Source organism: Corvus cornix, chromosome 6, assembly GCF_000738735.6.
Source record: "Corvus cornix cornix isolate S_Up_H32 chromosome 6, ASM73873v5, whole genome shotgun sequence".
In the NCBI taxonomy this organism is placed as follows: domain Eukaryota; kingdom Metazoa; phylum Chordata; class Aves; order Passeriformes; family Corvidae; genus Corvus; species Corvus cornix.
Window position 1 is genome coordinate 216,421 of NC_046336.1, and position 15,216 is coordinate 231,636.

At 41.0% G+C, this 15,216-nt stretch overlaps 1 protein-coding gene across 4 annotated transcripts in view; it reads right to left on the minus strand.

Annotated features, from left to right (window-relative positions):
- INPP5A (inositol polyphosphate-5-phosphatase A) overlaps nt 1-15,216 on the minus strand; it is a 193,120-nt gene that overhangs the window by 5,575 nt on the left and 172,329 nt on the right. For all 4 annotated transcript variants that reach the window (XM_039553867.1, XM_039553866.1, XM_039553870.1 and 1 more), the window contains exon 13: nt 1,640-1,751. In XM_039553867.1, coding sequence (XP_039409801.1) covers nt 1,640-1,751 — 112 coding nt within the window. The remainder of the gene's footprint in view (nt 1-1,639; nt 1,752-15,216) is intronic.

A 15,216-nucleotide genomic window follows, 5' to 3' on the forward strand; every position in this document is an offset into this window, starting at 1 on the left:
TGACATTACTATTTGACTATAAAGCCTGTATTGCCTTTAGGCTTCACATTTTTTTACTGAATACTGCAGTACATGTATTGTCTAAAATTTTGGGTGAAATTTCAAGATGTCATGCAGACACTTTTTACACATTAAAACGTGTGAGGAAGTGCCTTGACTTGAAATTCGAGTAGCTGTGGAAAACATGTTCCCAGCCTTTTAGTGAGTTATATACTGCAAAGCAAACAGTCTAATCATGAGATAAATAACCCCGACGAGAGAGAAAAAGAAGGTTATAAACGTCAGGAGAGCAAGTTTCAAGGGTGTAATTAATTTAAACAGGAAAAAAAGAAGCCATGAAGCTATAGAACACTCATTTACTTACACGATTATTTTCTGTAATTCACTCCCACTAAGCAGCATTAATTATACAGGAACACACAGACAGACACACGACTTTTGGCAATTTTGCATTCAGTAAGTCTGTTAGAGTCATACAGTCTGGTCAGCAAGACAACCTCACTGCAGTACATCCATTTATGCAGCCCGCCCACGGCCACGGCCAGCCGGCCAGCTCAGAACAGAGAGAAGTGGGAGAGATCTTGTATCACACACCCTTTTCCTGATCTGTTCTTGGCCCTTTAGAACAGCTGGTAACCAGCATCAGCAGGACGGGGTCTAGGTGCCATGAGGAAGCACACAGGAACAGAGGCAGTGGAAGTTGGCACAGGTAACCAGTTGACCTGGTCCAGTGCTTCCAAGGAAAGGAGGAGGGCCGAGTGGAACAAAAAGGAGAGAGCAAATGACAGAAAAGAAAACTGGAAGGCTCCTGAACCATGTTTAGATCATTTAACCTTGGATAGAGCATCACCAACTAACCCTAACCCTATCTATAAACACCAAAATCCCAAGAGGAATTGTATGTTCTAAAAATGTTTCACAAGCTTATCTCTAAAGCTCTAACGGAATGTCTGAATTTAGGCACCTCGTTGGTGTACCAAAGTTAGGAGCCTACCTGCTGGAGACTATCCTCATTCAGGGGACAGCGATAGATTTGGCCTGTCTAGGACTTGACATATTCTTGGGAGTACCTTAGGAAATCTACCACTCTGGTAACTCAGGTGCCTCCAGCTGTTGATGTACAGGTTTTTCTCTCAACTGCATGACTCCTCAGCAGTCACTTGTACCCGCTTCTGTCTGCATCCCTGCTGAATCCCTGGTATGGGCAGTGCTGCTGTTTATGTCACTTGTAGGGTGGACTGGGCTGGGGGACTAATGGGGCCTTTTTATAGGGGCTTTTTATTTACAGTTACTCTCTTTAAAGCAAGCAGTTTCCCGGTGCTGTGCATCCCCGCACAGAAGAGCACAGAAGTGGCACAGGTCAGAAGACAGTTGATCATCATTGGCAGCTCAGATACCAAAAGAACTGCTTGTGAAAGCTCGTCTTTTAGTCACTGTCAGTGGGTTTATGGGGCCAAGTCCCCCTTTTTGGGTGCAAAGCACTGGAGGCACACCCGTCTATGTACTGCCATGGTGTGCTGTCTCCAGCTTGGCAAGTGTTTGCTACAGGCAAACTCAAGGACAGTCTTTCAACCCTACCTGCCTTTGGTGCAGATAAATGCAGTGTGGAGGTACTGGGGGGCTGCAGGTCTGTACTTACTTTCAGAATGAGCTCCTTGGCTGAGTGGGACATCAGGATTCTGTCGCACCAGGCTGGACATCTCGTGTTCATGTACTGCCTTCCCTGGCTAGAGTCCTCGCTGTAGGGATAACTGCAAACAAATCCCAACCACAACCATCAATGACTCTTGGCAAAGCAGTCTGAAACCTCTGGCTCAAAGGGCCATACTATTTCCAAAATTTCACTGTCTAGAAGCAGCTCTTCTAGACACTTGTACGTGTTTCTATTTATTTTCTCCTCCCTCTTTCCTTTTCATGTGCTCTTTCTCTATGTCTCTTCTCAGATCTACAACTCTACTGTAGGGTTAACAAGTTAAGACACACACAAAGAGTTTCAAAAGAGAGTTTCAAAACTCTCACCTCCTACCTTGTGCTTTTGCACGTGAGAGTGTTTAAAGACAGCAAACTGTTTATCTGTGTGGAAGTACAAAAATCAGTTCAACAACAACTTGAAAGTAGACAAGAGACTATGGAAAATATACATGCAGAAGGTGAGAAATGAAACCTAGGGGAAAAAAAAAAATTCATCTTGTGCAATTTCTTTGCAGGATTCTCTCAAGGGGAGTTATCCAGGAATAATTTAGCAGAAAACAGAGTTCAGAGTGCTGGGATCACTGCAGCTATACAGAAACCTCTCCTATATGGATTCTTTAAGGGTGATAGAAAGGAAGACAGGACAAGACAGCAGGCCTTGCAGGGGATTTTTTCAGAACCAAGGAATCAGGAATGTGGTTTGAAGAAAGTGATGCTGACTACATAAGATCCTGTACCTATGAAATTGTGTTAAGAAAAAGTATATTATTTTGTAAAGACATCTTGAATAGAAGCAGATTAAATGGTAGCTACACTCTGGGGTCATCATAAACATGCTATGACATCTCCAGTGCATTCTAACTTAGCTTTAAAGGACAACAGAAAGTGTTTATTTTAATCTTCAAAATATAACTAGAGTAACACACCTGTGTGAGCCCATGAGCTGAAATCATTGGAAGCACTTGAGGGGCAACCTCTGGCTCACCCTCAACAAGCTGAGGCTAGAGTTTTTCATGTCTCACCCAAATGTTCTCATCAGTTTAGTAAGACAGACCTTTGCATTCCATGATGGCTCATCACACTGTAAAAGGCCCACTGTTTTCTTAGACCATTTCCAAAATGGCATGTGGGAGTAGCTAAGAAGGGGTTTTGGAGAAATCCAGAGGGTTTGTGACAGGCTCAATTTCTTGAATATTGGGCCAGAATTAATTGAAGTCTGCCTTGATAAAACTCTTAAAACCCCCAAACATCTACATATGTATGTGTGAGTGTATTTGAAACAACATTTGCATTTTATTCTGCTCCTCACTGAATTCATAAAGGAAATACTGAGGTTTTTCTGAAATTTGTGTTAAAATAAAATTTCTAGTATTGTAGAAAAAGGGTTTGCATGCTTGAAGAGAAACTTATTTACCATCCTGCTTGGTGTGATATTCTGAAACAGAGACGTACAGCTCTCTACCAAATGGGTTTACAAGCTACAGTGCCATTAAAAAGATTAGCCATGGCAAACATCCAAGAAAAGCATACTGAATGTATTGGAACAAACCAGTGATCTCAGTACGTTTTCCACCTCATCAAACCTAACAAGACTCATTTTCAAAACATATTATGAGAATTCAATTTGCTGCTTCACTGACATATAGAAGTACAGCTTATTTCTGAGTGTCTGTGAAATATTTTGATGATGTAATACTACACTGGTAGTAGAAGCTCTTTGTCTGCAACTTAAGGGTTGACTTTTTCTCATAACCTCTTACTCTACTTACTCCAGAACCCCAGATAACTGAAGCTACTTTTTATGACATAAAGGTATAAGAATCAATCACATTTCAAATAATCCTTCCTTTTACAGCATTAACTGTATGGTTTTTGAAATATGATGTTCTGTACCTGGAATGATCTGTTACTGCTATGTGTTAGAGCATTTAATCCTAGAGCCTATATTCTATGAAATGGGATTTATCAATTTGCTTTATTTATCTTAATGTTTTCACAGGGTGAAAACTTCTGCCAATTTTTCAAGGTCTTTAGCACTGATCACAGAGTCAAAAAGTTACTGTAGTTTACAAGTATCTTTGAAAAATCAGATTTCTAATGGCTGGGACAGAGATAAAAATAAATGCTGCAAAATTACCCAGACAAAATGACCTGTAGGTAATAATTTAATATAATAAAGTGAGGCAAGCTCTTCTTTTTCCAAGGCAGAATCCTTCGAAGGAAGCAAGAAGCATGGAGTGTTCTGTCTCACTGCACTCCAATGAATAAGGCTTCTCCCTCCCTCCCTCCCCTCTGGCGTGTGCAAGTCCCACTCTCAGTGAAATGCTGACACTGACATAATAAAAAATCCTAACAAGATAAATGCCCCCAAAATTGGGAAAACTATTTGCTCTCCTCCTTCATGCTCTAGAGGGGTCACAAACACCTTGAAAAAAGCAAAATTCTTCTGTAGATGGGCTCAAATAGTGGTCACAGCTAAATATGACTCAAAATTCCCATGAGAGATTCTTTTTTTTTTTTACTTTCTGGGTTGTACGGATATTTTAATTTATTATATGCCACTGATCTTAAATAGATTTTTGCAAAGAAAAGCTCTGTTAGAGATTTCTGGAATATACCTGTCACTGAATAAACATGCTGCTGAATGTGTACTATTCCAGAACAGAACTTTTCAAATACCATACACCCCCCCCAGAAGTTGTCTCCACCATCCTCTTCCATAGCTAAGTGAATAGTAGCATGAAAATAGTGTGACTGCTTCCAGAAATGAATCATCTGCATGTGAACTCTGAAGCTTTTGCTTGTTTGGAGTGTTTTTAAGGGTCTTGTCCCCAAGGATACTCTGGTGTCTTACATAATGTTACTTCCTTTGGATGTCTTCCCACCAGCTGATGGGATTTAAACCCAGGCAAGAGTAGCAATGGAAGGAGGAGCTTACAGATGCATAGGCATTTCAGGAAGTCTGATGATTCTGATGCAGCCGTAACAGAAAGATGTTGCAGAATCAAAGACTCAGGGAAAACGCCCAAAGGCTCAGAACCAGCTGCCGATCCAGCATGTGGTTTCAGACTCAGACCCGGAGTGGGTGCCCAGGAGGCAGCCCCTGTGTGCTCTCCTGCTGGCACACACCTGCCGAGGCCGGGGGCTGCGGAGCGCGCAGCGGGCACCGACGGCACCGCATGGGCTTCCGCACAGCCGGCACGTGAAGGCACAACGCTCCTTTTGCTTTTTCCCATACAGCCACTGCCCAGAAAGCACAGATTCATGATGGGACTCAGGAAACTGGAAAATATTTCCACTTGCTTCAGTGGGTAAGCAAGACACGAGTGTGCCGATACACGCTTCTATTTGACCGTTCACTTTTTGTTCTTTCTAAGCTGGCTTCATGATTTCCCTTCTCTTGTCCTTCCTTTCAACCCCACTTCTTGACTGCTTTGCCATCAGGCATAAATAGTCTCTTAAAAATTACTGTAAATTTAAGCTTGTGTGCATGCAAAAAGCAGAACTGTTCTTGTAATAGCCATCTTCCAAAAGACATTAGGAGTAAGACTGTCTACGATCAAGGACATTAAATTAGATTTGTTTTGCTGACATCTCCAGCCTCTTTTAACACATTCACTCAAGGCAAGTAAGGAACTCACAGTTCTTAAGTCAAAACTTACTTAATAATTCTAGTCAACAGATTTTCTGATTTGTGAATTGTAGAAATAATTACAGATTTGATAAAAACGACTGCAGATCTGATAAAAAGAAATTTAAGGACTCTATACCAAATAATCAAAAGTTAACAATTCCAGTAGCAATCTCTCAGAGGGGAAGTAGTGTGCCATCCTTCTGTGCTTCCATCCTTCATCTTGACCACCAGGACGATGACTGTGGCAGAGAAAAAAGTAAAACCAGCTCTCCCTGTCCCACAATTAGATAGGGAAGAATGTATTATTTTTTCCTTCCATTAGCATTCTGCCTCAATCACAATCTACCTTGTGTAACGCACAGAAAACAGTGATCTTGAGAATGAATACTGAGTGCTCATGTAAAAATGATGACACAACAGATAAAGGCCTCTAGGTACCACTGAAACAAATGATAAATAGATATAATGCTACCACATCAGGTATTAGAGGTAAGGCTGTACACACTTCCTTAGTATTCCACACAATTACAGACTTTTTTACACACACTGTATTACATCTATTTAAAAATACATGGGGAAATGGGGAATTCCACATGGAACAAATTTTATGCCCTATTTAAAACAGTGGCAAAGTTGGAATTTAGGACCTTAACCACTCATATTAGCAGGGTAATTAATAGCAAAAAGAGACTGTTATTCTCTGTGTATGCCGGCCAGCAGAATTATACAAAATACACTTTGACTGTGCATGCCCCTGGATGACGCATGGACAGGCAGTTCTGGAGCATCCATGTGAAAAGCTTGCACAATTTATCTCCAGTTGTTTAGGATTTACTTTTTGTCAAGATGCTGCTTCTAGCTGCTTTTCCACGCTATTTCACAAACTTTTGTTTCAGTTACACTTACTTAGTCAGGATTACTGCCAGGTGGGTTTTCTGAATAAAACTTCCAGCAACATCATTAATATAATGTTTAATATTGTTGAAATTTAACCAAATACTTTGATGAATTGCTAACCTACTCTGTTAATAAAGAGCAGGCTGTCCAATGAACTCACAGTCAATAAGGATGAGAACTACTTGGCAATTGTTTGGGGAAAATAAACCATTAAGAGGGTCAGTAATATCAGAGCACTACTGCTGCTGACAGGTATTGTCAGAGATGATTAGACACCTTTACAAAAATGCTTACTGCAGGGTGAAAAGTTGTCCGACATCATAAACCATCCTGTCAGCAGTGCCTTAACTCAAAACACAAGCCAGCAATGCTGTGTATATAAATGTCTCCTTAACTGGCATTTCCAGTTAGGGAAAACGCTCCTAATGAACTCTTGGGTAAGAATGGATAAAATCTGTTAGTGAGATGGGTGAAATGTACTTTCTAACAGGAAACAATTAATTCCCTCTGGAGGGCTCTTACCTCTACCTGTCCCAGGCAGTTTGCTGCAGCTCGCTCCGCTCAGAGAGCACGCGGGACAGGCCCTGCTGCCAGAAACGCTCCGGTGCTGCTCTGGGGACTCTGTCTTCTACAGACAGCACACTTCCACTGCTGGTGTAGGAAGTGTGGCAGCACTCACTAGGCAACAGTGGGGAAAATTCAGCTATTTCATCTTTTTTAGTCCAGTAAAGGTCATTCTGAACAATTGTGCAGCCTACATCTAGGTTCAAACTTTATCATGTTTCAGGGAGTGGAAATGCCTCCCATTCAAAAACTCCTTGTGCTCCCTCATCCGTCAATAGTCCCCACATTTTATATCACTGATTTTTTTCTAATACAAAATAATTGAGATGGGATAGAACTATAAAGCATCAATGAAAACCAAGCTCTTTATGGGAAAAGCTGAGATACAGTTTTGATTTGGTCCATTTTATTTTTGAGCTTAGGTATGAGTACTCACATTTACTAAACCTTTTCTCACTTTTCAGTCTTTCTATTTATATATGACATTGACAGAGAACTTCAAAAGCGGAATCAGATAATTATTTACTATTATTTACTATTTTCATATTTTCTGAAAAAATGCTGGATAAATTTACCTTCAGCTCTGACATGCACTCAGATTGTCTGAGATACATTTACCTGGAGAAAGGATGGTGAATGTGGACTGCCAATACAACCTTTGGGTGCTCTGAAAGTTTTAAGGCCAAAGATATAAATAAAAATATTTTTATATTTTTAATTTACAGTTAGCATTAGTGTGAGCTGGTACACGAGTGTGATTTCAACAAAATGCCATTCAACCAATCAAAGGGTGACATCTAATTTTTGTCAGCTACCAGAGTGTTAGTTTCTTCCTCAAAATTGAATTACCATTTTTTATTTCCCTGAACCTGAGAGTTGGATTCCCTAGATCTCTTCCTAACAAACGACCCCATGTAATTTATCTTCATATGGTCATCTTAGGCAGCAGATCTAAGCTAAGCAGTAAGACACACTGCTGTTTGAATTAGATTATCTGCTTCACAGGTACCAAAACACTAATAAGCCTTGGTGATGCTCTGCGAGCCAACTGGCCACGATACGTGTCTCACTTCAGCCAGATCAGGAGGGCAAACAGAGCCCTGCAAACATAGTAGTTATAGAACAATGTGTTAAACAGCTGCTACTTGCACAGGCTACACTAACACCATGGTGATAGTACCAACAATTGGAGTCAAAGGTGACAATGGGAAGGGGGGGTCGCCCGGGCAAACCAGCAGCAAAGGGCAGGATGGGTAAACAGGACTTGAGCCCTGATTGGGCACAACACAAAAAAGGAGGCTTAACAACATGGTGTTTTTATCAGAATCTTTTTTATGGATTTATGCTGGGCATATTGCTTTTTGTCTTAACACTCGTCTTTGGAAAATACTGGTCTGTAATATGCTTCAGAGTGAGCATTCTTGTATCACCAGTGTTGCTCTGGACCTTTTTCAGTTAAAAAAAAAATAAACCCAGAGCCTCTTTCTTGTGAAGGGAGCATAATGCAACCCTTCACTTTCTGTGAAGAACATTCACCCAGAATGTTCTCCATAGCGAAAATCTCCCCTTGCTGCTCACACCCTATGGCCAAACCCTGGTGATGAGGAGGACACGTGCTAGTGCTCACTCCATCCCACTGGCACCAGAACCTGCCCAGGACCAGAGGCTGACACGTGGCTGATGGCAACTGGCACACTGTGCTCTGCTGTTTGATCCCAGAGCTGTGGGGAGGCCCAGCTAGCAAAAATGGATTATTTGGCAATACTAAAATAGATTATTCGGCAATAAGTGAACGCTGAGTGATGCACTCTATTGCTTTAATAAGAATAATGCTGTACCCCACTCAATGTATGCAATACTGCTACTATTACAAGTGGATAAATGGAATTATGAATAACGTTGGCTTGTTGGGAAGGACCCAGTGCTGGCTTGTTGCACCAGAACAGCCTGATGTTACTGTATATGACTGTGATTGAGCTCAGTGTCTTTTCTGGGATTGTACCTGCCTGTACTTCTCAAAAGTACATTATTTTGGGGCTAAAATGTACAAAGTCTCATGCTGGAAAAAAATAACTGGGAACCTGAGGCAAGAAGTGGGTCAGGGTTCAAGCTCCAAACTATTGGGCTTTTCAGCAGTACATTCAGATGGGAATACAATGGACAGCCTTGCTGGCAGCAAAGACCATAAGCTCTTTAGAATATGCTTTATTTTCTGCTTGCAGCAATAGTCTGTAGTCCTTACCTTACACATGGTGTAGACTAACTCTTTGAAACTTTTTTACTTCATTGGTTTTCCTTTCTTTTCCCCTTTGCCACAATTCCTTAAACCAAACAGAACTGCCTACTTGGGTAATGCTCTCCAGTTCCTCACAAATTAAAGAAACACCCTGTTTCAATTTGCAAACAGAATTGGTGAGAGTGGCACTGGTTTAATGTGAGGAGAAACATGGAGGAAAGATCTGCCTGAAAAACCATTGTAATGATTAAATTCTAATTGTTTTGGAGGAAATGACAGCTGTCTCTCTGCTTCCAGCTGGGAATTTGTTCCTGTGCTCCAGCCTTAGATGCTGGAAGCACCCAGACAACTGCATCATGTCATGTGGGAATTTGTTCCTTGGGGATTGAGAGATCCATGGGTGACTTCACATACCTCACTAATACCTGGAAGGTGTTTTACAGTGCATGAGTGAATCTGAAGTATTTCTGTTCAGTGGAAAATACTTCTTAATTGACAAAAAAAAAAAAATCATGTTATAAAAGTAACTGATAAAGCAAGCATAAAAATAACCTAGGGCTTTTAAATTTAAGTGCCTAATTTCCCTTTTGTGAGACAACAGGATGCAGCAGCATTACTGAGGTGATGATCTAGGAAATGAGAATTCCCTTTGCTTCAGGAGTGCTGCCCTGCCCTGGCAGCAGGCAATCTGTATGATCTGAGAACATGCAGAGAGGCAGTGAGAAAACTGGAAAGGAAGGGGGGGGCCTGTTGACACCTAAACCATCATCTTGTCCTTCCATTTCACACCCAAGGGTGACCTCAGGGCTCTGTGCAATGGCACACAGAGGTTCTGCTCTGAATGGTCTCTGCAGAAGGGAAGGAACAAGGGAGCGCTCTGGGCTTTGCTTCATGCAGAGCAGGCTGGCTCAGGGCAAATCAGACCAGAAAAATACATGTGTCGTTGTGCAACCTTCTAGAATAGAGAAGGGTCATGGGACAAAATACAAGGTAGAGAAAATATATTTTATAGACTAAATAAGATTTTTGCAGAATAATGAACCAGTGCTAGAGAGAATTCCAAAGGAGGAACACCCTGGTGAGAGTAAATGAGATTCAATCCATCTCCTGGTGAGAGGCATCAAAAGCCAAGACACTGCCAGTGCAGAGGGTCTGCTTGAGACAAATATCACACAGAGGGTATCTAAGACACAAACATATGTCCAACAAGTAAATTACATGACAGCCTAATTCAATAGCAAACAAGAATAGGTCACTTTAAGAGAATGATTAATACATAAGATTGCTGTGCATGCAGCCTTATCTGAGAGCAAACCTTGTATGTGGGTGTGAACTCTTGCTAAAGTCAGCTCCTATCTTTGCTATACAACAGCTACAAGAATAATTATAATAATTAATGGAGAGCAGTGATAAAGGTAACAATTGCCCACCTGTATATTGACAGACCACAATGTAGTTACTTCTTTTTTTCACATCTCCTGCCTTTTGCAGTGATTGTTGACTACTATGAAGTCCTTTGCAGCCTCACACTGGGCTATTTGCTCATGGCCAGACTGTTCAGCCTGAGTGACAGATCTTACAGAGTTTAAAATTCTAAATTGTATTTAGTCTCCAGTGGCTTGGGTTGCTACAGACTACATTAGATCACAAAGGGTAAGAAGATGAAAACATGAATATTTACCATATAAAGTAAAAGGCCTCAAAATACAGGAGTATAGGAGTGGGTGAATAATGCCTGAAAAATACTCTGTTGGAAAGATTTTTTACATGTTGCCTAGAAGACCTGCCACATAGCCCGTGGCTTTTTGTTAAACTGTGGCTTCCCTGCCAGGCTGCCCTCACCTTTTGCATATCTCACCAGGACAGAGGAAGGGTTTATGAGGGAAGGGTGGGCTCTGGACAGGGCCAGAGGAATGCCTGGCCCAGGCTGTCCTCCTGCCACTGCCCTGCAAGCTCCAAGGACCCTGGACAGAACATGCTGGGAGCCTGTGTGGACACAGCATCAGTAGATCCGGGTCCAGACCAGGTTGCGTAAGACTCTTTTCCCTGGAAGTTCATTCACTGCATCCCTGGCATGCTCCTCTGGGCACAGGCATACAGAGTGGTGAGCTGATACGGCTTAGGCACATACATTAAAGAATTAAAAGGAACTCAGAATTGAAGAGGAATTTAGGAAATGCTTTAGGGCTGCTGAACAGAGAGGAGATAAGTGACAGGCCTGCAGATGCTGTCAGTGCTGTAAAATCACAGAAGGAAGGAATGGTTTGGGTTGGAGGCACCCTTAGGCTCAGTCAAGGCTTTGTTCTTGATGGTTCTAAGGGGTGACTACCTGAGCACCCCTCCCTCTGCACCACAGTGCGATGGTCACCCACGGCAGGAGGAAGAATTCACATCAGATCAAGCAGACATATGGTCTTAAACTAAATGACAGTATTGCACTGGGGAAGAACAAGAGATTAGTTTTGAGTTCCCTAAGTATGCCTGCAGAGATGCTATTTTTAGATGTGACTGTAGGAAAGCTCAGAGGTGGCTCTTCAATCCTTCCCACATTTAAGGTTAATTAAAAAGTCCTGAAGCTGTGTTACTGTGCAGTAACACAGAATCCATCAAGACCCTGTCAAAACTCCTTTGCATATGCAGTAACATTAATTTGCTGTGCTGCCTTAATACCATTCAATTTACAGATGCAAAATCAATTAATAAGTCTCATAGAAGTACTACATAAATAATTGTTATTTACACCTACCAAAAATTACGTATGATTAAAAATAGTCATGTAGTTCGTAAAATCCAACAAATGCCCATTTGAATATTGTTTAGTAGTTTGAGAACCAAATTGGCAATTTTGAAAATCCTCATTCACCTGCCATCTTATCACCCTTGCCAAGGCTCTAGTCTCCCCTCCTAGAGCTGTTATTCAAATTTTGTCCCATGAACTGTAGAAGGAACTCTGAGAGCAGAACTCAGCTCCCTCCTCCTCACAGAGGTGGGGACTGGCCACAGGCTGACAGCATCCTCTACTTCTGTACTTGTCCTTTTGATGTCACACCGGCTGTACTCAGAAGGAGTAACCCAAGGCAGATATGGTATAGGGGCAGAAAAATCCACCTGCAACAGCCTTGCAAGGTGCTCTTCTGTGATTCTGCTGTGAACCAAAGGGAAGCATGTGTTCTACTTCTTGTTTTGGAGCCTCTCATGTCACATTTCAATACACAATAAAAGCAATGGTCATTACAAACTTGTAAAGTCTTGAAAAATAGCTTTTCTAAATATAGAATTGACTGTCCTGGCTTTTAGTGATTTAAGCCAGGTCTACAAGGCTGTATTAATTCAGTTACAGTGTTATGTGCAGCCTTTCCCAATGGACAGTCAACATAACACACCTTCCTGCACAGGCTTTAAATGAGGTGTGTCCTCACTCAGAGCACCACACAGCACAGAAGATTTGGAGTAACTTGTTGTAGAACAGTTCTCTTTGGAACACCCAGTGCTGAGAAGAGCTGTTCAGAGATATTTGTGTTTTCTCAGCGGCTGTCTGGACTTGGAAAATATAACAATGCAGGAAAAGAGGCCCCTGGTATTTCAATTACTCTACAGAATTATTCACTATTGCTTAGAGACAAGCAAGAATTCAGCAGTTTACAAAAAATATTGTGAAGTGTTCTTGACTCAGTACAGAATGTACACTCTCTACAGAATTAAAACTTTTGATAGTCCCTACAACACCAAATTTTACTTTTAGGAACCATTAGCACAGGGACTAGAAAGAAAATAAGAAAAGGTTTATATAACATTCAGTTTATAAAAGCTGGTATTAAAACCACAATATAGTAGGCTGGGAATATGTACAGACCTATTTTTTTTTGCCAAAACCTGTGCATAACGATTCCTGAGATGTTTTCCTAGACAGGTCATAAGAGTTAAGTGCTCTCCCTGGTTGCTTGATGTAGTTTACAATCAGCTGAGAAAAGTAAGTAACAAACTGCAGGAAAGCACACAGCACACTGCACATGGATTTTGAAGAGCAAAATGAAACTGATAGTTATAAATACAGTGAAGAACAAAACTCCATTGAGGTATTTCCAGCACATCATTTCATTATGGAATTTTATAGTTAGAGAATTGCTTCAGAAGCCAACATTTCTATCACTACTTATAATGAAATGCTACCTCAGGGTCATGAAAAACTGGCAATGAGAAGGACTGACAGTTTCAGAATTTTAGGTCCCTAAATAAAAAAGTAAGAAGAACCTTGAGCTTTTTAAATGAGAGTTTGCATTTATTTGGTTTCCCTTCCTTTTCTTTATTATTTTCCCTAAATCCCAGACATCAAGAGTGGTATCTCTTCCCAATCACTCCTGTACAGACAAACAGAGCCTCAGTTTCCCAAAAATTTAAGAATATATGAGTTTTTTATCAATGTATTAAGGCAATTTAGCAGTTCCTTAGTATAGTGACTTCCTTTAAAAAAAATTTTACCAGTATAAAAATAAATGCCTACATGACTATCATGGTTTCATTTGAAATTAAGAAAAATGGACAGAGAAATCAACTGTAAAAGATGCAGATATATTAACATAAAACAATTAATACAGAAAGATATAAAAATGTTCTCTCTGTTCAGATTAGTACAATAGAAGAAATCTTTCCATAACTTCAAACAAAAACTGAGAATATGCAAGAATCAGACTTGACTATTTTCTCAGTCTGTACTCAGAAGTACTTAAGCACTTTGAGGTCACCAAAACTTCCAAATCTTAACAGCAACACGTTAACTCTCATTTTTTGTAACCACAGACTCGAATTTAAAACTAAATTCAGAAATACTTGTACAGTGGTAACTGAGAAAAGTACAATTAGAGACAAAAAATTCTTTAGTATATGAAGAAGTTTTTGCAGGAGCGTGTGATGGAGCTGCTCACGGCGGCCCACATGGCGACCACGTGTGAGCGTCAGGACAGGGTTCAGTGCCCATGAGGCTTGAGGAAAATACTGCTCAGGCCCAGCTGGGCTCCAGACTTTCCCTCCAAAAAGGTGTTCTCTCTCCTACACTTGCCATATGCTGGGTGCCACCAGACACTGTTTCCTTACTAATTATTTTAATCAGTACTTTGCTCATTTTGATGCTACAAAGCCAGTATTTTTCACTGGGCACACAGCCCCTTATGAACAATGGGTACTGGCTGTCCTGGTCAGGACTGGAACTTGTGCTGCACTGGGTGCCACTCAGGGCACCAAGGTAAAACAGGGTCAGTTATAAGGCAGCCTGTTTCCACCTTTCCCTACTTACACCTGAGAAACTGGACCATGGTGTGACGCCACTCTAGGAGTGGTGTGAAAACAAACCCAGAAAACTGCTTAGGGCGAAATTTTGACCCCACTGAAGTTGACCACAAAAATATCACTGACTCGAAGGACCAAAGCTTTCAACCTCAGGCCAGCTACAGTAGTGTATCAGTAATATCTCATGATAAAGTCCAGAGAATAAGCAGTTTAGGTTGATAAAAAAATGGATTTTTAAGTAACAGTCTCCTGTGACTCAAAGGGCTGTGACCTTTCCTATCTATCTCAAAAGTACACTGAATTTCCACTGAATTGAGGGAAAAAGTTAAAAGTAGGACAGAAATGCAACTGTGCTATCGATTTGTAGAACTCTGTGTTCTACAATCAATCAATTAATTGCATGCAGAAATGATGAAGCAAATGAAAGAAAGAGAAAATTGTCCTAACTGCCCTTTCCTTTCCTGCGAGCTGTGAAAGGCAATACTTGGATGTGATCAGTACCGTTTTAACCAAGATACTGTCTGCATCCCATGATGTAAGTCCAGAACACCAAGCATCAAGAAGGATCAAGGAAGTAGAGAGTGATTCACAGACAAAATCACTAGAGGTGGAATCGACCATAATTAAAATAGCATGTATAAATTAAATTCTGGAATACTACTTTAAGGCTATCATTACAATTGCTTACAGCTTCCTCCTAAATTCCAGTGCTTGCTAACTAAGCCCCTAAGCTTGACACAAAAGTGACCAGAGCTTTCTCTGTCCCTTCTTTCAGTGACACAGCCTTTGTTTGATGCACTTGCAGAACAAACGGATGCACTGCACACTTTCCAGCTAAGAATAACAAGAAGCTTAAGGAAATGGTTTTTAAATCTACAGGGCTAAATGTACCCTCCTTCAGTTACAAGGA